Genomic DNA, 22655 nt, shown 5'->3' with positions numbered 1-22655 from the left:
AGAAAAACGATATGTATTTTTTTGCAACAGCTAATGACTTCTGCAATATGTTGAAGCCGATAGTATAATAATATGTTTTATCTCTCTTTCTATCTTTGCACAAATATGAAGAATTAAAAAAGAGAAAACATAAAAAGTATGCCTTATTAATGATCTTAAATGTAACAAAGTTGGTCAAGCTATTTGTAAAAAGAAGGGATTATCAAAATAAAATTTTGTGTTTCGATAATCGCTTTGTCAGATCAGAGAAAGGAGAAATGGATTTACAAGTCGCTGTGACAAGTTGCTTAGGTAAGTGAGTAGATTGCAAATCTCGAGTAGGCTATTTATTTATGGTTTATAGACAAAGCATAGAGAATAGAAATAATGTTTTATTTTTTTGAATCTTGCAACCCAGCCTAGTTAGATGCAGTGTTGTCAAGAGGGAAGGGTGTAATTTTATTTTTTAAGATTTTTTATTTAGCAAAATTTCTTTATTTTGTGTTTATTAGTGTAGAAATGCTGATGCAAGATGATGTCTGATCAGTTTAGGAAAGTAGAACCATATTCACCAAAGTCCTCGCCAAGAGGAGCGAGGTCACCAGTCGTTTCTCGGCAGGACTCGTCTGGAACCCTCAAGACTACCATATCGTTGGGTAAAAACCCTTCTATAGTGCACAGTGGACCATTCTACTTAATGAAAGAACCTCCAGGTAAATACAGATTCATGGTATTTTTGTTTAAATGAGGCTGTTAGACTTGTTGTTTGACACAAAATTGTATTTCTTTCAGCTGAATGTGAGCTCACAGGGGCCACGAACTTGATGTCTTACTATGGGCTGGAACACTCTTACAGTAAATTTAATGGGAAAAAACTGAAGGAGTCACTGTCATCTTTCCTTCCGAACCTACCGGGCATATTAGATGGGCCAGGACAAGAGGACAACAGTACTTTAGCTTCGGTGATAGCTAAAAGACCTATTGGCGGCAAAGAGATCTTGCCATTGACAAGTGCACAGTTGGCAGGATTCCGCTTGCACCCAGGGCCTCTGCCGGAACAGTACCGCTATGTTAGCGCAACCCCACCAAAGAGACATAAGAGTAAACATAAGAAACACAAACACAAAGATGGAGCTCCTCCTGGGCAAGACACTCCATTACAAGGTAAGATTTTTGTATGAAATATTAAGTCTTTAGCTTAAAAAATATATTTTACAACATGTAAAGTGGCATGAGTTGTTGGGCTTGGTCTGTGAACACATAATTCTGGTTAGGCTGAAAGGGCATGTAAGCCAATGCACTGAAATTCAAGGACCCCAAAAACCAGACCAAGTGGAGAGAGAAAAGTCTGAAGCGGGACCCCAGACCCTAACACATTTCAGTGAATGTGGTGCAACCGGGAATACACTGAGATGAGAGAGAATTCTCACACTTATGCTAAACATCTTACAAGAGGCCCTTTAGTGTCTCTGAGGCTAATGAGCAACAAATCTTTGCCAGCCTTCATACCAGTTGTACTGCTTTTGTATTGATCTTTATTTTCTAGTCTTAATAAATGTGGAAATATCTATCTTATCCGTTTCAGACTCATCAAACCCTGACACATATGAGAAGAAACATAAAAAGCAGAAGCGGCACGACGACGACAAGGAGCGCAAGAAGAGGAAAAAGGAGAAGAAACGGAAAAAACAGAAACACAGCCCGGAGCATGGTGGTCTCACACCGAGCCAGCATCCTGTATCTTGAGTCGTTGTAAAACTTTAGGTTAAGTGAGAATTGGGCCTGAAGAGAAACAAAACTTTGCTTCCATGGGAATTTTCAATACTTCCTTAGTGGAGTTCCTCACCACCATTATCTGTATATTGTTTAGCAAGAGTGGGAGTTGAAAGCTGCAAGTGTGGATTAGAATCTTATCTTAGGTAACCAGATCCATGTGATAGACAAATTATGCACCTTTTCTTGTTACTTTTTCTGTCACTACATCTGCCTTTCAGGTTAACTTCTAACTTAAAATAATATTTTATAGGTAAGGCTTAAATTTTTTTCTTTGAAAAATACTGTAACTTGCACATGGTTATTTAATTTGTTAAATTTACTTCTGCATTTTCTTGTTCTTCTTGTGCTCTAAAAATTTGATTTATCCACTCTTTCTCTTTGGGCTTGATACCATTCATTTAATGTTAACATACACATTTGTTTTCTATGAATTTAAGACAAGGTATACAAAAAAACCACCAAAACTTTTTGTTTACTTTCTTTTAAATACCTTAAGAAATAGATTATAAGTAATATTCTATATGATGTAAGGAGAATGTTGAATCTTTTTTGTTAAAATGTTCAGCACTATGATTTTTAGATCTTGAAGGTGGGAAGAACTAAGGTATTCTAGATTTCAGTATAATTGCATTGTCATGTTCAGATCTATTTCCTTTATAAATAGTAGTTTTTTGTGATTATGTAGTATTGATTTCAATATACCAAATCTGGATTCAATGCAAATGTCCATTCTTTCTTTAATGATTTATGTCACACAAGCCAATACCGACTTATTAGATTTGCAAAACCATAGCATAAACTAACCAATCTCAAATACATAACATTTACATATCTTTTGGATTTAATAGAAGGCAACCAAAGGACAAAATTATTGAAAATAATAGTCAATCAAACAATAATGCTTCTCTGCTATTTTCTTTACTTACAACGAACTTTTAGTATTCCTTATTTTGGTGGGTACAGGTAATTTTTTAATGCAGATATTTGTTGATGTTTATCAGTTGAGACCTTGAAAATCAGAAATACCTATAGTAAGGGGACTGGAATGAACGAATTATGAAATCGATAATTAACGGGAATGTCAGACTATATTCTAGTTTCCAGGAAAAAATTATGTCGGGGCTAAGATTTCGATTTTACGACGATTCAACCAGCTCTATCCAAAGTTAAAAGTGTGACCATGTGCACTTTAATTGCTGCTTTAAAATTAACCTGTGTTAATGAAAGGTCCTAAGGTTAATTTTGTAGATTAAGTTTGGAATGGACATTTATTAGGTAGTTAAAAATACTTTTGTAAATATTTCGTCCATAGTTTTCCACTCCTAAACCATAGACCTAATAAATTTGATAGAATGTTCTCGTTAATTTTCTTTAACCCGCTTCGATGTTATACCTTTTCCATTTGTTGGTGATGATTCGATGGGCTAGCAACCTGTCACAATTTGAATCTAAATTCCATCATTAAGCCGTACCAACAGCTGTCTTTTCAAAACTATTGGTTCTGTCTATCCCGGAAGGAAAGTAGACGTAATTATATGTACATACTAGTCCCATTAAGTTAAAATTTAGTTCTACGGCACTAGTGTCACTAACCAAATCGTCTCATAAGTCATCTAGCTGAGTTTTCGAGACTGGGCTCTGTCTACCCCATTAGGGATAAAGACGTGAAATATGTTTGTACACACTTAAGGGCTTCAGGTTGGGAATGACACAGGCGCACACTCTTCTGCTTGAAATAATTTTGAACCTTAAAAACATACATAAAAAGCGCATCAATTTTCTTAAAGGCAATCAAATATTCTCAAGACTATATACACACAAATCTTCACACCGATTTGGCAGATGTAGCAATGACTATTTTCAAAATTATGTACATTAGTTTTAATACTAACCGACGCTCTTACGATGAGAAAAAACATCTAGAGGAAACATGCACATTCAGGCAACTGGATGTGCATGTACTATTTACTAAAATTGTATGTTCATTTACTAAAATAAAACTACACTTTTGGAGCGAAATTTATTCAAAATATCCAAATGTATACATTAAGTCTGTTTCGCTTTATAAAAGTGGTCGTTCTAGTTAAAAAAAAAACAATAAATTAGTAATGCAGCACCAAATACATACATCATACTTACAAAATGATATTTCTAACTACCCTTACTCTTGACTTACCACGTATCAAGACGGTGGCGTTTGGCCACAAGGCTCCCATTCGCAAAGGTTCAAGCTAAATCAAACACTATTTCACTTACTAAGTGCCATATTCAGCTTGACATCCGAAATGAGAATGCTTGAGAATAAGAGCCTTCAAACACAGCCAATAGACAGAATTGACTAACACTATCTACAGCATATATAGACGATCATTACAATGAGTTAATCATATAAAACGCAAAGGATTGCCTAAGTTCATTTTAAATGGGACTTAACAAGTTTGTTAGAATTAATTAGTGCTCGTAATTTTATAGATTCCTCCCAATTAAATGGCAACCCTAAGGTGGATAATTTGGATATTGACGTGTGTAAACTCCCGTATATAACACACTTTTCTACTTGTTCACTACTCGCTACTGTATACTATCATTTGGTGCGCGATGGCACTGTTACGTGAGCCTGACTTACAACGACTATATTACACGATGTCTCACTTCGACCATTAAACAAGGAGGCTCTAAGTATTACATTTCATACTTCGGAGATAACAGCTGAACGTAAAAAGGTATATCTCTTCATATATTAAGTCAGTGGCTGGAACATTCGGTATCTAAAAAGAAAATCAAACACTATTTTATGGATTTGATGACAAGTAAGTGTTTTATCCTATCTTAGATAAGTTTGATATGTAATACTTACAGGGTTCAAATCCACTTTATATTTTTATTATAATAATGCACAAATTATATTAACTATTTATATGGAAGTGGTGTCTGTGACAATAACTGTATTATACAATAAGGAGAGAATAATGTGGTAACTTTACAGAACGACAAATAATCTCATATGTTACAAAATACAAAAAAAATAAAATAAAATGCGGGGGTTAATTGCAAAAATTAAGTTATTTAGGCAGTTACTTCAAAATATACCACATATGGTTTCATGCTTTCTTTACTAAATTTATTTTTTATTAAAATTAAAGTATTTAATGAATTTATCTCTATAATAATAAAATTCGTAACGCGATGATAAGTACGTATGTACCTAACCCTTCCGCATTACACAAGCAGCTGCAATATAAGAATATCATCGTTTAGGCGACACGATCCAACATATAATAGTTGCATTACCACCTGCTATAAGTTGACAAACATGATGGACGTTTAAATTCCCAATATATATCACAACTGGTTAAAATTTTGAGCAATTAGCTGTTACAAGCATCTACAATACTTATTAAGTTTAGAATGATCATAATATGTAATTATAAAAGCGGGGTACTTAATTTAGTGCCCCTTATTTTTTTAAATACATGCTAGCACTGTTACCACTACAAAGTTAAGTTTCATGTGAATATGGTGCAGCGTACGTTAACATAGTATAAATAAAAATTTGTGATACCATTGGCAAGTCCGAAAATCATTATCAAATTATATTCGACATTATTTTAAAACAATATTACATGAAAGAATAAAATACGTAATCGGCAAGCTAAATAAATTCTTTATAGAAAAATAAGAACATGAATCTATTTATTATATAACAAATAAATTATTTTATTATTATTATTTTAAATTATACACATTATCATTAGATATTTTACAAGATTATTTCATCTCGATTTACAAACAGAGCTGGCGCACGTAAGAATAAGATTACGCGCAAAAGATGTTTCGCTATTCAATCGCTACAAAAAATAACTTAAAGCGATAAGCTAATTTTTATGTGCACTAGCTCTTAGACTATACATACAAACTCTAACCATACAATCTCACGTCACAATCATTAATCACCGCGATATACATCGACTCACAACACGTCTATTATAAAAAAAAAATACTGTCCCATTTTAAGAACGCATTATCAAATTTGTTATACATTTAAAATCATAATTCGATCATTAGAATAAATATAAAGTAATGCCACATAAAAGCCGTTAGAAAAATGCTCTAGGTGGTTAAAATTGTTATTTAAAAGTTCATTACAGAAAAATTACAACTTCTCTGGCTGTTATTAAAATGTCATTGACCATAAAATGCAAATAAAATTCAAAAGGAAAACTTTGTGAACTATTGGTTAATTATCGATATAAATAAACAAAATTTACGTGTACATAAACATAAAAAGATCCAAGACAGGAGAAGTCATTTTTGTTAACGTTTCAAGTTTTGCATTTTTTTTTACTTAAAATAATGTGAACAGCTAACTAAGCATTTACCATGTTCCGTCCGCAACAAACCAACGAATGTTATATCTCCGTGACGACCAGCGTCCTTGATCACAAATATCACTTTCAATTCCCGCAAGAGATCCTAATTCAAATACATATAGAAAAGCCCACAAAGAAGCATGATCTTTATAGATACTGGTGCACATGTATCTGTTTTTGTCGAATTCCATGTAGCGATCGGGATTAACATTTCGAAAGATGATATAGTCAAAAACCACTAAATAGCTGCTGGGATCTTCGGCTATATACATGGTTACCATGGCAACCGGGGCCCTTAGCTGTTCAAGGAAAGCGGTGACCGCCTTTAGGGTTGTGTAATCCGCTCAATTATGTCACAGGTCCTTCAGCAGCGCGGATTTGGCGTTCTTCAACTTGTCCAGCCTCTTGGTCAAGTGGCTGTTCTCCGTCTCCAACTCTTCGACACGATTCAGAGCCTCCCTCGCCTGGAAAATGTAACGTTAGTATTATTTTTGTGAACGATGGTTCAGTAAAAGCAGTTAAGGTCGTAAAAATGGGAATAAAATCGTAGTATTGGTAAAATTGGTAGGACAAAAGGAAGTATAACAAGAAATCTGATCGGGAATTGGACATAGCCAAACAATGTAGGTAAACAAAATGGCAAAACTTGACATTTTCTGTTAATACTAATTTCACTAAATTGTCTGTTATTGTTTTGGTTAAGTTAAGGAGGCAAAGCAAATTCCGCAGTAAATATACATTTGGCCATAAATTGCTTGTGTAAATTCGGCGTAATATGTTATTATAGCGAAAATCTATAACAGGGTTGGATATTTCTTTATAAATTAAAATTGTGGTTTACTTTAAAGTTCTGTACATGTTAACGGTTTTATTATTTACATCCGATTTTATATGATTATAGGTTTAACGCAAACGTTATACAGACTGCAAAAAAAATAAGGTCGTACAAATTATTATTGAATTATTTTAAGGATACATTCAGCCAAGAATACTCAACTTTTCTCGAAGAAGTATGAAACGAGATAATAAAAACGATGTACTGTTAAAAACTTTCATTTGTTAAGTATGTCATTTATTTCAATATTCTTTAAGTTAATTAGGAAGAGTTGTGTAGTATTCTTGAACTAATCTAGCCTTTAAATATGGGCCTTTATATCTAGAATTAGAGACACAAAACGGTGGGTGGGTCCACTCGGGGCGAGCTCACTGTACCGTTAACTGTCGCCATTATTGATTTCGGCCCAGAAGTCAACAACTTCCTGAAAATACATCACAAAATAAAAATATACTAGGACTAGGAAATTAAAATATCTACTCGTATTTAATGATGACATGATGCTTTGGATAATTATCATGCACTATGAAATGTTGCACCATGATTGTTTTTTACTTCACTATTGTTCCACAATATAGGAAAAAGTGTAAACAAAAATCACAATGAAAACTGCCTGACCTCCGCAACCTTTAAGGAACCTTGGGATAGTTCACTGTTGTTTCAGCTGCTCTTTATGTTTATTCTGACGGTCCTATCTCGGATTTCTGCCACACTGGACTAATACAGAGGAGGTCCCCTCACCTCTCTCTGCAGCTTGCGGCGCTCCTGCTTGAGCTGCTCCTCGTGCTCGTCCTGGTGGTCCTGGCGGGCCCGCAGCCGCGCCAGCTGCGCCTCGAGGAGAAGGTAATGCTGCAGTAGGTGTCCCCTCACCTCTCTCTGCAGCTTGCGGCGCTCCTGCTTGAGCTGCTCCTCGTGCTCGTCCTGGTGGTCCTGGCGGGCCCGCAGCCGCGCCAGCTGCGCCTCGAGGAGAAGGTAATGCTGCAGTAGGTGTCCCCTCACCTCTCTCTGCAGCTTGCGGCGCTCCTGCTTGAGCTGCTCCTCGTGCTCGTCCTGGTGGTCCTGGCGGGCCCGCAGCCGCGCCAGCTGCGCCTCGAGGAGAAGGTAATGCTGCAGTAGGTGTCCCCTCACCTCTCTCTGCAGCTTGCGGCGCTCCTGCTTGAGCTGCTCCTCGTGCTCGTCCTGGTGGTCCTGGCGGGCCCGCAGCCGCGCCAGCTGCGCCTCGAGGAGAAGGTAATGCTGCAGTAGGTGTCCCCTCACCTCTCTCTGCAGCTTGCGGCGCTCCTGCTTGAGCTGCTCCTCGTGCTCGTCCTGGTGGTCCTGGCGGGCCCGCAGCCGCGCCAGCTGCGCCTCGAGGAGAAGGTAATGCTGCAGTAGGTGTCCCCTCACCTCTCTCTGCAGCTTGCGGCGCTCCTGCTTGAGCTGCTCCTCGTGCTCGTCCTGGTGGTCCTGGCGGGCCCGCAGCCGCGCCAGCTGCGCCTCGAGGAGAAGGTAATGCTGCAGTAGGTGTCCCCTCACCTCTCTCTGCAGCTTGCGGCGCTCCTGCTTGAGCTGCTCCTCGTGCTCGTCCTGGTGGTCCTGGCGGGCCCGCAGCCGCGCCAGCTGCGCCTCGAGGAGAAGGTAATGCTGCAGTAGGTGTCCCCTCACCTCTCTCTGCAGCTTGCGGCGCTCCTGCTTGAGCTGCTCCTCGTGCTCGTCCTGGTGGTCCTGGCGGGCCCGCAGCCGCGCCAGCTGCGCCTCGAGGAGAAGGTAATGCTGCAGTAGGTGTCCCCTCACCTCTCTCTGCAGCTTGCGGCGCTCCTGCTTGAGCTGCTCCTCGTGCTCGTCCTGGTGGTCCTGGCGGGCCCGCAGCCGCGCCAGCTGCGCCTCGAGGAGAAGGTAATGCTGCAGTAGGTGTCCCCTCACCTCTCTCTGCAGCTTGCGGCGCTCCTGCTTGAGCTGCTCCTCGTGCTCGTCCTGGTGGTCCTGGCGGGCCCGCAGCCGCGCCAGCTGCGCCTCGAGGAGAAGGTAATGCTGCAGTAGGTGTCCCCTCACCTCTCTCTGCAGCTTGCGGCGCTCCTGCTTGAGCTGCTCCTCGTGCTCGTCCTGGTGGTCCTGGCGGGCCCGCAGCCGCGCCAGCTGCGCCTCGAGGAGAAGGTAATGCTGCAGTAGGTGTCCCCTCACCTCTCTCTGCAGCTTGCGGCGCTCCTGCTTGAGCTGCTCCTCGTGCTCGTCCTGGTGGTCCTGGCGGGCCCGCAGCCGCGCCAGCTGCGCCTCGAGGAGAAGGTAATGCTGCAGTAGGTGTCCCCTCACCTCTCTCTGCAGCTTGCGGCGCTCCTGCTTGAGCTGCTCCTCGTGCTCGTCCTGGTGGTCCTGGCGGGCCCGCAGCCGCGCCAGCTGCGCCTCGAGGAGAAGGTAATGCTGCAGTAGGTGTCCCCTCACCTCTCTCTGCAGCTTGCGGCGCTCCTGCTTGAGCTGCTCCTCGTGCTCGTCCTGGTGGTCCTGGCGGGCCCGCAGCCGCGCCAGCTGCGCCTCGAGGAGAAGGTAATGCTGCAGTAGGTGTCCCCTCACCTCTCTCTGCAGCTTGCGGCGCTCCTGCTTGAGCTGCTCCTCGTGCTCGTCCTGGTGGTCCTGGCGGGCCCGCAGCCGCGCCAGCTGCGCCTCGAGGAGAAGGTAATGCTGCAGTAGGTGTCCCCTCACCTCTCTCTGCAGCTTGCGGCGCTCCTGCTTGAGCTGCTCCTCGTGCTCGTCCTGGTGGTCCTGGCGGGCCCGCAGCCGCGCCAGCTGCGCCTCGAGGAGAAGGTAATGCTGCAGTAGGTGTCCCCTCACCTCTCTCTGCAGCTTGCGGCGCTCCTGCTTGAGCTGCTCCTCGTGCTCGTCCTGGTGGTCCTGGCGGGCCCGCAGCCGCGCCAGCTGCGCCTCGAGGAGAAGGTAATGCTGCAGTAGGTGTCCCCTCACCTCTCTCTGCAGCTTGCGGCGCTCCTGCTTGAGCTGCTCCTCGTGCTCGTCCTGGTGGTCCTGGCGGGCCCGCAGCCGCGCCAGCTGCGCCTCGAGGAGAAGGTAATGCTGCAGTAGGTGTCCCCTCACCTCTCTCTGCAGCTTGCGGCGCTCCTGCTTGAGCTGCTCCTCGTGCTCGTCCTGGTGGTCCTGGCGGGCCCGCAGCCGCGCCAGCTGCGCCTCGAGGAGAAGGTAATGCTGCAGTAGGTGTCCCCTCACCTCTCTCTGCAGCTTGCGGCGCTCCTGCTTGAGCTGCTCCTCGTGCTCGTCCTGGTGGTCCTGGCGGGCCCGCAGCCGCGCCAGCTGCGCCTCGAGGAGAAGGTAATGCTGCAGTAGGTGTCCCCTCACCTCTCTCTGCAGCTTGCGGCGCTCCTGCTTGAGCTGCTCCTCGTGCTCGTCCTGGTGGTCCTGGCGGGCCCGCAGCCGCGCCAGCTGCGCCTCGAGGAGAAGGTAATGCTGCAGTAGGTGTCCCCTCACCTCTCTCTGCAGCTTGCGGCGCTCCTGCTTGAGCTGCTCCTCGTGCTCGTCCTGGTGGTCCTGGCGGGCCCGCAGCCGCGCCAGCTGCGCCTCGAGGAGAAGGTAATGCTGCAGTAGGTGTCCCCTCACCTCTCTCTGCAGCTTGCGGCGCTCCTGCTTGAGCTGCTCCTCGTGCTCGTCCTGGTGGTCCTGGCGGGCCCGCAGCCGCGCCAGCTGCGCCTCGAGGAGAAGGTAATGCTGCAGTAGGTGTCCCCTCACCTCTCTCTGCAGCTTGCGGCGCTCCTGCTTGAGCTGCTCCTCGTGCTCGTCCTGGTGGTCCTGGCGGGCCCGCAGCCGCGCCAGCTGCGCCTCGAGGAGAAGGTAATGCTGCAGTAGGTGTCCCCTCACCTCTCTCTGCAGCTTGCGGCGCTCCTGCTTGAGCTGCTCCTCGTGCTCGTCCTGGTGGTCCTGGCGGGCCCGCAGCCGCGCCAGCTGCGCCTCGAGGAGAAGGTAATGCTGCAGTAGGTGTCCCCTCACCTCTCTCTGCAGCTTGCGGCGCTCCTGCTTGAGCTGCTCCTCGTGCTCGTCCTGGTGGTCCTGCCGGGCCCGCAGCCGCGCCAGCTGCGCCTCGAGGAGAAGGTAATGCTGCAGTAGGTGTCCCCTCACCTCTCTCTGCAGCTTGCGGCGCTCCTGCTTGAGCTGCTCCTCGTGCTCGTCCTGGTGGTCCTGGCGGGCCCGCAGCCGCGCCAGCTGCGCCTCGAGGAGAAGGTAATGCTGCAGTAGGTGTCCCCTCACCTCTCTCTGCAGCTTGCGGCGCTCCTGCTTGAGCTGCTCCTCGTGCTCGTCCTGGTGGTCCTGGCGGGCCCGCAGCCGCGCCAGCTGCGCCTCGAGGAGAAGGTAATGCTGCAGTAGGTGTCCCCTCACCTCTCTCTGCAGCTTGCGGCGCTCCTGCTTGAGCTGCTCCTCGTGCTCGTCCTGGTGGTCCTGCCGGGCCCGCAGCCGCGCCAGCTGCGCCTCGAGGAGAAGGTAATGCTGCAGTAGGTGTCCCCTCACCTCTCTCTGCAGCTTGCGGCGCTCCTGCTTGAGCTGCTCCTCGTGCTCGTCCTGGTGGTCCTGGCGGGCCCGCAGCCGCGCCAGCTGCGCCTCGAGGAGAAGGTAATGCTGCAGTAGGTGTCCCCTCACCTCTCTCTGCAGCTTGCGGCGCTCCTGCTTGAGCTGCTCCTCGTGCTCGTCCTGGTGGTCCTGGCGGGCCCGCAGCCGCGCCAGCTGCGCCTCGAGGAGAAGGTAATGCTGCAGTAGGTGTCCCCTCACCTCTCTCTGCAGCTTGCGGCGCTCCTGCTTGAGCTGCTCCTCGTGCTCGTCCTGGTGGTCCTGGCGGGCCCGCAGCCGCGCCAGCTGCGCCTCGAGGAGAAGGTAATGCTGCAGTAGGTGTCCCCTCACCTCTCTCTGCAGCTTGCGGCGCTCCTGCTTGAGCTGCTCCTCGTGCTCGTCCTGGTGGTCCTGCCGGGCCCGCAGCCGCGCCAGCTGCGCCTCGAGCCGCGCGGCGCCGGCGGCCTGCAGCGCCGCCTCGGCCTCCGCGCGCGCCGCCCGCGCCTTCGCCTCCGACACGCATTTACGGAGCGTCTCCACTGTTGGCACAGTCAAACATACATACATATAATCACGTCTTTATATCCCTTGCGGGGTAGAACAGTCTTGGTATGACTGATAGGCCACGTTCAACTGTTTGGCTTAATGATGAGGTCGCTAGCCCGCCTCAAAGAAGAATCACAAGTTTATAAGTTCATCTCTTAGTCACCTTACGACATCCATGGTGATGAAATGGGGCTATCCTATTCTTTTTTAAAAGCAGTCAGTATATTTTAAACTTGTTTAAGCCTGGTTTAAGCTACAAAAGGTAGACTTCCTGTTTAAACAATCTCGTCAAAATCAAGTCGAGTATTAATAACTGTAAGTACTTAGACGTTCTATTTAGGACTTTTAAGGATAACACCAAAAAGCACTTTATCCGGTATTGTAACACTCATACTCCGTCCACAAACACACATCATATAAAAGTCAAACATAAATTATGTACATAATAAAGAATTCCGCCATAAATAGATAGGATACATCGCTTCACAAACAAAAAGCAACTATCGTTCATTTCAAGTTCAGTTTCAAGATAAGTTCCATTTTCAAATTTAAATAAATGCTTTGAATTTAAATTTCAAATCTATGTTTATTTTAAATTTGGAATGTTTTTATAATTGCATTTTCTTTTTAAACTTTTTAATTTCTTCGACAACAAGATAGCCCATAAAATTTATGATACTTTTACTTACAAAGCCAAAACTAGCTATAATATTTATAGCCATGTACGATCATGTTATTAAAACTGTATTACTCGTTTTACTAGCCAATTTCCATAGTCAACGTGTACAAAATACTCACTTTCGTTTTCATATTCCGCGTCGTGGTGATTGGCGACGCCATTTTGTCTCGCCGCGCGCTCCTCGTTGAGTTGCAGTTTCAGTTTGCGCACTTCAGACTCCAGGGATTGCTTCGAACTTAGTAACTTTTGCAACCGCACGTCTGGAATTATAAATTTTCTTTAAATAATGATACAATTTCTAAGGTTGATATAAATGAGTTTATAGCTAAAACATCAAAATAATAAGTTGTTGTACAACATGATTTCACATCGCGGTTTTATCCGTATTATTTTGATAATAAAAAATAACAGGTTCAAAGCAACAATAACCTTGTTAATCAAATCTAATCAAGTCCGTCACAAGTTAAGCTAGCAAAGCATGTAGATATCTAAACCTCGATATATTTTAGTATTGAAATGGTTCATCATTTATTTTAATATAGCGTAAACAGTGTTCAGAAGCAGTGACTGTAATTTAAATGATTAACATAATATGTATAAAATTCAATCAGAACTGGAACAAAACATTCCTAATGAAGGCAGTAAAGACAATTAAAAAGCCAATTATATAACCACACGAAACGCTCACCAAGCGTCCCCTCCCCCGCGTCATTGAGCAGCTGCTCGGATTGGTGCGAGACGAGCGCGAGCGCGGGCCCCCCGTCCCCCGCTCCCCCCGCACCGCCCCCCGCTCCCCCGCCGCCCTCCGCGTCCACGAACGCGAAGCCCGCGTGCTGCGCGGCGAGCTCGCGCGCGCGCACGGCGTCCCGAGCGCTGTGCAGTTCGCGCTCGAGAGACGCGTGCTCGCGTTTTAAACGCTCGTGTGCTGAGCATTTCTCTTTGTGCTCGCGCTGTTGAAGAATAAAATGTTTGTTAACAATTTGAATTTGATCTACAGTGATTAAAAGTGTCTCTGTTACCATACCGTATAACAGGCTAAGCTCGAACGATGAACAGTGAGTGACATGACAACATTGGTGATAAAGTTCGAAATCCTGCTGAGATCCCAGCGTAGAAATTTTGCTTGCGTAATTTATTATACTCGCTGTTATGCCATTGGCTGAGGGCGAAGCGTAGTTCGCTGTGATTGGTTGATGACGTGCGACGTTAAGAGATGACGCCACAGATTACGTACCTGTAACTGAGCATACTCCTCGTGCAGCTCCTCTATCCTGTCTTTGAGCAGTTCCAGCTGGTACCCCAGCGCAGCCTTGTCGTTGTCCAGCTGAGCGTTCAGGATCATCGCCTTGCGGAACTTCTCTTCCACCTCTTTGAGTTCGTGCTAGAAAGAGAGATGAAATACCTAGGTATATGAGGAAAGAGAGATGAAATACCTATATGATTTATCAGTTGCATGAAATTACTCAGCACATATTGAATTATTTGGAAATCTTATTTAAACCACAATCCTATCCAAATATTTAATATTTTATAACAGAAAATACGAAAAACTATTTTTAATGACAGAGAATCAAAGGATAACTGAATTTGAGAAGTTTTAATCCAAACTGGGTTTTGGTTTCTCACTGGCGACCTGACTTGTTTCTCACTAAAGGGGCAAGCCCGGTGCAATCATTACGAAGATAATGTTACGTCAATTTTGTAATAGAAAAAAACTTTGCAGCATGTATCAGCAAATTTGAGAGTGTAGTGTGGCATTTCTAGAAACTCACCCTAAGGTCTTTGATGCTAAACGTGTCGTCGACGGAGTCCTCGGAGCTGCGTCGCGGCGAGTGCACGCCCGGGGACAGCGCCGCCAGCCGGGAGCCCCCGCGGCGGCCCACCGTCTCTGTAACATTGTCATAGTTCATCATTTACGGTCTGTGTGGCGCAGCGGTAGTACGCTTGTCTGTGACACTGGAAGTCCCGGGTTCGAATCCCTGCCAGGGCATGATGAGAAAACATTTTTTTCTGATTGGCCTGAGTCTTGGATGTTTATCTATATAAGTATTTATTATAAAATATAGTATCGTTGAGTTAGCATCTCGTAACACAAGTCTCGAACTTTCTTAGAGGCTAACTCATTCTGTGTAATTTGTTCCGTATATATTTATAGTAATCATTGTTTCTTACCCTCTTTTATATAAAACAAGGTTTCTAAATTCGGCATAAACCTTCACCGGCGGACACTTGAGTGATCCACCATCATGCTTCTGGTTTTAGGACCGCTATGGGGAGATGCGGTATCCGCTCGTGACCACAAAGCCACTCCCGACCGACCTCCGCAGCCGTTGAAAGGGACCCTGTACGCACCTGCATATCGTACCCTTTGTACTACGGCTCCAGCTCGACCGCCCGGCCGTTGTTGAAACACAAAACGTACGCACCTGCATACATGTCGTACGCCTTGTCCGCATGGTCCTCCTGCTCGCGTTGTTGCCGCTCTAGCTCGCGCATGCGTATCTCTCGCGCCTCGGCCCGCGCCGCTCGACGCGCCGCCAGTCGCTGTTCGGCCTGGAATAAGAATACTATACTACTTTCTGTCAGAGTCAGTCAAAATTTCAAAAGTCTGTAGACGGAGCTTTGGTGGAAGTCATTGAGACGCGATTCGAAGGTCAAGTTTAACTGGACGCGTATGATTCAATGACGAACCCAGATAAAGTGAAAGATTGCTTCAGCCCATCGCCAAGAAGAAGTTCCCAATTTTAAAAGCCTTTACAATCTACGCGGATAGCGTAGCAGCTAGCACACATTCATACATACAGTCACGTCTATATCCCTTGCGGGGTAAACAGAGCCAACAGATTTGAAAATACTGATTGGCCACATTCAGCTGTTTAACTTACTGATAAAATTGAGATTCATATAAAGTGACCGGTTGCTAGCCTGTCGCCTAAAAGAGGAATCCCAAGTTTATAAGCCTATTCCTTATTCGCCTTTTTTGACATCCATTATTTTTTCTATTGGTGCTGGGAACCACACGGCACACATTATGTTCTTTTCTTTCTACTTTACATCATAAACGTGTGCGACTTTACCTCTTGACTTTGTTTCGTCTTAACATGGACTAAAAATCTTGATAATTATTACACTGACAAAACAAAAAGTTTTCAAATAATCAAGTATGAATTTTATCCTAGCAACCTTTCAATAGTAAAAACAAGCATTTGCAGTAGTCGTACATATAACAAGGACAATGCAGGTATATCAAACACCGTTGTTGAGCTCGCGTGAGCCATTAGCCCGACAACGAGACCCCCGGCCTAGGCACTCCCGACGGAAGATCTGGATTCTAGATAACTTGGCGAAACTTTTGCTTGAAAATTAAAGTCTAGTTGCAACCACTATATATTTATTCAGAAGTGCATTGGGGCTATGGAAATTGGTAACGTATAGAATAGAATAGTTTTATTTTCAAAATTGGATACAAGGTACCACTTATTGACGTCACATAACATAAATCTAATTATATCTTCTACCGCTTCCTAAGCGCATGTAGTAGAAGAAGCGGTGTAACAAATTACACTGCAGCATTTTCACCGGACGTCAATTTACAAATATAGATCGTTTAAATCTAAATACACATTGACTACATAAAAAAAATGTGAATGAGTTTACAACTAATGATTTCGATATGTGATGATTATTAGAATTTTATTAGACGTATAAATTTGCTTAACCCGAGAAAAAGTGTTCTAGGTTCCTTTTTTGACCTCTGTTAATATAATCTCAGGTAATAACCAACTCTGCCAACATACTTGGGGTTATTCTTTTTTAAGCGATGGGCTAGTAGCAACTAGGCATTCTTTGAATTTCAATGACATACAGCTGAAAGTCGCCTTTTTCAAGACTGTTGGATCTGTCTACCCCATAAGGGATAACGACATGACAGTATTTGAATGGAAATAACCAATATTCATATTACATTAACAAGAAATTTAGATAGGGTACATTCAAAAATATATTCGCTTATAATTATTATTAACATACATATAAGTAGTTATCTTTTTTTATTTTTACCCAAGACCAGGGAAGCGTGCTTTTGCACCACGTGTCATGTGTTAAGGGACCAACACCATGCGGGCTATGGAAACCACCCGTATAATGTTAAATTATTGCGCAAGAGTCTCAATAAATAGATAACTGTACAAGTTTACTGTCATTTTGTATCAAATAACAGAAAACAAGGTAAATAATTCAAATAAATAAGAACAGAAAAATAAATCTAATGCAGTCGAAACCATAGTTAACACTCGAAACTGTTCCAAAAATATAATGTAGGTATCTTATCAATGCAAAAAAAATGTTGTGATCTCTGGTGACACATAAATAAGATATCGTAGAAATAAGTAGAAACTGTACGTAGAGAAAAACAATAATCAATTGCAAACTTTTTTGAGATAAATAGATTAAATACATATGTCAATCCCACAATGACATTGAGACGAATTCAAAATCGCAACTGTTAAAAAAGAGACATACTAAGATAAACAGAAAACCATAAATTTATTATCTAGAAAACATACATCCCGTTTCATCCATCTGTCACAAGACTCGAAGGCCACATTAACCTAAAAGCTTCATTCATTGACTTGATATTTAGCGATATTAACACAATATCTGTGACAATTCCAAATTTTGCGGCGTTACTTTAGGAGTTATCAACAAATAAACTCATGTTACTCAGGTTTCAGAATCCTACCGCAAACAAAAAGTGTGGTCAGCTGACGTTATCGCGGGATGACATCACTCCGGACCAGACGGGGATAATGTGCTGAATACTGCTCCCATACTGGTCCAGATATATGAGTAATTCGATTGAATCGTAAAATTGGTGGACACTAAAATTATAACGTATTGGTGTAAATGACAAATTTGATGCAATATTTGATCAAGATATAACTAAGTCTCTCGCTCTATTCAAAATTTAAATTAAGAACAAGATAAAAATTGCAATAATCTTAATCAAAATAGTGTTACAGCTAATCACAGCAAGTGAGTTCACCGCAATAGTAAAGTAATGATCTATGTTTGTAAAAAGAAAGTTGATGATCAGAATGGTGATGATTAGAGTTTATTCAACACAAATACAGGACATTCGATACCTTCCCCTATTCCTATGATCATGACACAATAAAAAATATAGCGCAGCCAAAAACAAGAGCCAACATTAAAAAAACCAGTTCTAAAGTGGAAAACATCATCATTTTATAAATAATCAGTAACTCATAAAATTTCCAATGACAACGCCGAGTGCAGTCGCAGTGCGGAAGAATCCGTGGCATTTGGTAGAAATCAATCCACGCATACATACATATCGGACGAAAGGCAAAATACCAACAATAAACACTGATGTCCCACTTAGAGTGCGATAATCCGAAGACGATTGTTTGTTTATGTCAGTTTACAAGTTTATGAATCCATCGATACTATTGTTTGTGGCTAACGAACCATTGGACGAGATTTATAAACAAACAGCAGATTGACACTGTCTGAAGAGGTTATGTCTTCATTGTGAATAATGATGAAGATACTACCTAATAAGATAAATTTACAATGTTAGGTGAAGTTATTTGAGTTAAAGAAGGACATAAACTACTACTACTGGAAGTTTCTCTAAAACTAAGTAGCGCCCTTGTACTAAATTTCTCTTCAATTTAAGTTCTATTCTTGATGAATATTAATAAATAAATAACATATAGTAGTCAGATAGCTTAATCCGTCACATGTTAGGTAATAGGATTCTGCTTATAGTTGTTCGAAAATTGACGAAAAAGTTGACTTGACGTCTAAAGAAAAATATAAACTGCGCTACTTAGATTATTGTCAAAAACAAAGAAAGTTATCCTAAGTCATGTATTCGCATGATTAATCACAATCATTAAAATAAACATAGGATTACAGCACAGCCATAATGGTATACGGACAGATATATTATCATTTACATTATTTTACTGTACAAAAATGGTTATAGGATGAGTCAGCCATTGTTCGATGGTAACTTAAGTGTCTGTATCAATTGGTAAACTGCTTATGATTTCCCCGACGCCACCAAACACTTCCGCTGTAGCAAACTTTAACATTACTCAAACGAAAGGACGAAAATATTGTTGCACATAACCTCCTCCTTTTGAAGTCGGTTAAAAACAGTATTCCCATTTAAAAAAAAAGGAATGATAACACGGTTTGGTTATCAATAAATTAAGCCGTTTTTAGGCAAGTATGTTCGGTGAAGTGAAGAAACAATTCTGTAAGGGTTAGAAGCGGCATTGGAATAAGTAAATGAAGGATTGGACGTTAGTCTAAAGTCAACACTAAGAATAAATGCGTAATGTTCATTCGATACAGTAGAATAGAATAGATTTATTTTCAAAATTGATTACAAGGTATCACTTATTGACATCACTTAAATCTAATTGTAACTACTACCGCTTCCAAAGCGCATGTGTATAAGAAGCGGCGGAACAAACTGCACAGCAGTGGATACGGTTCAATAGACAAGTTCAATTTTGCAGTCTGTTAAATATTACAACGAAACTGTATTGACATGTTCTCTCTTGGCTCGCCAATATAAAGACAATTAGTGATGCTTAACATCGTGTTGCGAAAACTTCTTGTTAGCAAAAAAGAGTGACATCATTGTATGCCGAAAACTGACTATATGACGTCACTCGTTGGCATAATCCAAAAACTAAGCAAATAAATGCTACCGTGTCTCATTGTGGTATAAGTACGCTTGGTCTAATAACCAAACACATGTTATGAGAATTAAAGAGATACGAGACAGATGCAAAACCAGTTTTGACAAGCGTTTACTAAAACGAGTGATGAGTAATGAGTTCATTAGTATGCGACTCGAATTTTGAGATGAGAAGGAGAACAAACTCGACCAATTTTTAAGTATCAATAACATATAACAATATTTTGACATTGGGAATGTCTATGAAATTTTTTTTTACTTACGACAGCAGCCGTGTCTATGATCTTATGTACTACTCACATAAAGAAGCAGCAGTTTGGTGGCGAGCCGTATAATAATCTCTGGCGATGACATGTCAAGAGTGCACTACGTCACTCCGAGGTCGTACCCTGACCACCTGGCTCAGTTCTCGCTCCGCACGAGTGTCAGCAACTGGTGCCACAAATGTACTAAGTATTGTGTCATTCGCGGGAATTCATTTCAGTTCTGTTGACATACTACATGCCGATCCATTGTAGCAAGGTGCCGGCGCACCTGACACTGATCGAATAGTAATTTTATTTATAGACTTATTTATGATCCTGTTCTATATCTTTCCGGAAATCTCATATCTCGATGCGACGTTGAGCAATACAAGGTTACTTAACCGCAGTTATTTTAACACGTGTTTCTTAAAGCACATGCGGTGGTCACACTGCTCAAAGAAACTTAACTCACGGTAATGACCCGGCGATTCACATTTAAATTAGACAGTCACGACATGGTTATAATTGTGGCCAACTTTGAAATAACGTCATTGTTAACACAACAACATGTTCTAAGACATATTTGAAAACTCGTTAGGCAACTAACCAAACATAAATCACATCACACAACCTTCCACAAACTTGAGGCCTCTGAAGCGGCACACACGGAGAAATTTAAATTGAGATAAGATAATCTCGCCCTTGGATATTTGTCTGGCAAAGCATATGTTACTCTAATCGATGACACACATACGCAACATGCAAGGGGAATAACGTCGTAAAAAAAGGACCAATTCCAGTTAGCAGGTTGCATTTCAATGACTCAACTGACATTCGATGTGTTAAATACCAAAAATATGCAGCAAAATGTACTCGTATATGCCCTCATAAGAGTAAAAAAATATGATTACAACATCTGGTCTCCTCAAAAGGAAATAATACGTACATGATTTTGTTGACCGCCAAGTATTCCCACGATAGATGGATTTTGTTCCACATGAGAATCCCGTCGCGCATCAAATCCATTTTCAAATGTAGGATTTTCTTCACTACTGTGGCCATTTTCATAATTTTTCACTCCGTTCATCTTGGGTTGGTTTTCTTGCAAAATTGTCTCAAAACCGTTTGCCTTTTTCGCTTCGCCGTTTATAGCTTCATTGACTGGCATATGAGCCGGCTCGACGTTACCATTTCTCTCAACTACCGTCTCATCATCGGAATCTTCAAAATCGCCATCGGTAAATGCGTCTCCGCTTTCTTCGTCACTATTACCTGGTGTTTCTAATTTGGATACTTTGCCCATCATATATTGCACCGGCTTTTGTGCACATTCGAGGAATTCAGGCTATTTGATTGCTTATTTGTTTTTGCGTACCACATATGTCGCGTCGCGTCCGTCTATGCACTGTGTTCCCGGCGTATTGCGGTTCTTGATTGTTGCATCGTCAGAGCTTCAATAGAAAGGAAGGACGTGATTCTCGTCCGCGATACAACCTGCATTGTACTTTATAACAATTGCGATAAAATTATTATTGTTGCTTATCTTATCGGTGATATTTTCCAGTACTTGACCAATAAATATTCCTTGTTTTCGATTGTGTGATAATGGTTTTATAATTTGAAGTCAGTCTTTCACTTCACTTTTTGCAAATAAATTGTTAATGTCACTGTTTTGATGTCGCACTTATTTCACTATTAAGGTTGTATTCCCGCACGTTCTGCGGGCGGTGGTCGCGCAAACGACAGCAGCCAGCACGTTCGCCCGCGGAGGCGCGTTCTCTCGACTGCTGAGCGCCCGCTCGCGCCGTCATACGCTATCGTTTTCGTAACCACATTGCACCGTTACTTACTATGATTAGGAGCGGAAGGCATAAGAGGAAGCGAGGTCGAACAGAGAAGCAGACACGAATTTCATATTAAATTTTCTATCTTTTGACCCGAAAAAACAGTAACAAGTTTGGATAAATAGTTATTATAATTACTGAAACTCTAGGCGCTAATGATTTTATTTCTATGATATGCACAAATTAAATAGTTTCTAATGCACATCTCTGCCTATCAGTACGAGGGCAAATTTGGATAATATCAAGCCATAAAGAAAAGAAAAAATACAATAAAATAACTCTTTATTGCACCACAATAAATTACAGCAAATTCACAATTATGTTTTAAAAATAAATTAAAAATATAGGTTTTCTTTTAAAAATGGAGAAAATGAAATCAATAAGGAAGGCGAACTCGCTACAAGTGTCAATCTTAGGCCGTGTCTTACACCTGAGGAAGTACGTACATATTGTGAATCACTGCAAGTTGCAGGTGACATTTGTGATTTATCTAGAATTGTTTTCGTCGGCGAACTTTTAGCAGTAGGGGGAGTCACACGAAAGGAAATGTATATAAATGCAAAAGGTGAACCTCGAAATGAGTCAGTCACATCACATTCTAAGGTAATTCCAGGCACACGGCTGAAATAAAAAAAGATCCTACGAGTATAAGATGCTTCATGTAAGTTCTAATGATCAATCCCAAATTGCAAAACGAACATTATGATTTAAAAGTAATTAAATTTAAAAGTAAAAACGACCTTTAATGAACATTTTTTATTCATCATTATTTATTAATGCGCATGCTATACCGTGGGGCAAACAAACGGGACTGATGACAATTTTATATTAAGTACCTAAGACTACAACTACAACACACACAGCGAGCGGGTCGGGGCGAGATAGTGAGTCAGAGATTCCATTATTAGGGGTTTAAGCATCTCAGAGGAGTACATGCTGCATCTCAACGCAATTCATCACGAAAAACACCTGGGTTACCAAAAATGTACCTCTTCAAACTCTTGAAACCAAGAGTGCAGTTTGTTACCGCTTCTTCTGCACTGACGCTTTGGAAGCGGCAGTAAACTTGGTTTTAAGTAATTTATTTGACGTTAACCAATGTTGGTAAACCAAAAGATATGACA

At 42.4% G+C, this 22655-nt stretch overlaps 2 protein-coding genes across 2 annotated transcripts; one reads left to right on the top strand and one right to left on the bottom strand.

Moving 5' to 3' along the window:
- The first annotated feature begins 402 nt into the window (after positions 1–402).
- Positions 403–3112, top strand: LOC106141098 (mediator of RNA polymerase II transcription subunit 19). The gene is made up of 3 exons (XM_013342751.2): positions 403–692; positions 772–1143; positions 1565–3112. The coding sequence occupies exons 1-3, from the start codon at positions 512–514 to the stop codon at positions 1723–1725; spliced, it is 714 nt and encodes a 237-aa protein (XP_013198205.1). The 5' UTR covers positions 403–511; the 3' UTR covers positions 1726–3112.
- Positions 3113–3775: 663 nt separating this feature from the next.
- LOC106140576 (leucine-rich repeat flightless-interacting protein 2) lies at positions 3776–21496 on the bottom strand. The gene is made up of 8 exons (XM_060954791.1): positions 20634–21496; positions 15130–15256; positions 14476–14591; positions 13938–14084; positions 13392–13653; positions 12823–12963; positions 11830–12017; positions 3776–6589 (listed from the first exon to the last, which is right to left on the bottom strand). The coding sequence occupies exons 1-8, from the start codon at positions 20991–20993 to the stop codon at positions 6479–6481; spliced, it is 1452 nt and encodes a 483-aa protein (XP_060810774.1). The 5' UTR covers positions 20994–21496; the 3' UTR covers positions 3776–6478.
- Positions 21497–22655: the final 1159 nt, after the last annotated feature.

The sequence above is a fragment of the Amyelois transitella genome, chromosome 5, assembly GCF_032362555.1.
Source record: "Amyelois transitella isolate CPQ chromosome 5, ilAmyTran1.1, whole genome shotgun sequence".
NCBI lineage: Eukaryota > Metazoa > Arthropoda > Insecta > Lepidoptera > Pyralidae > Amyelois > Amyelois transitella.
This window is presented reverse-complemented; position numbering and strand designations above follow the sequence as displayed.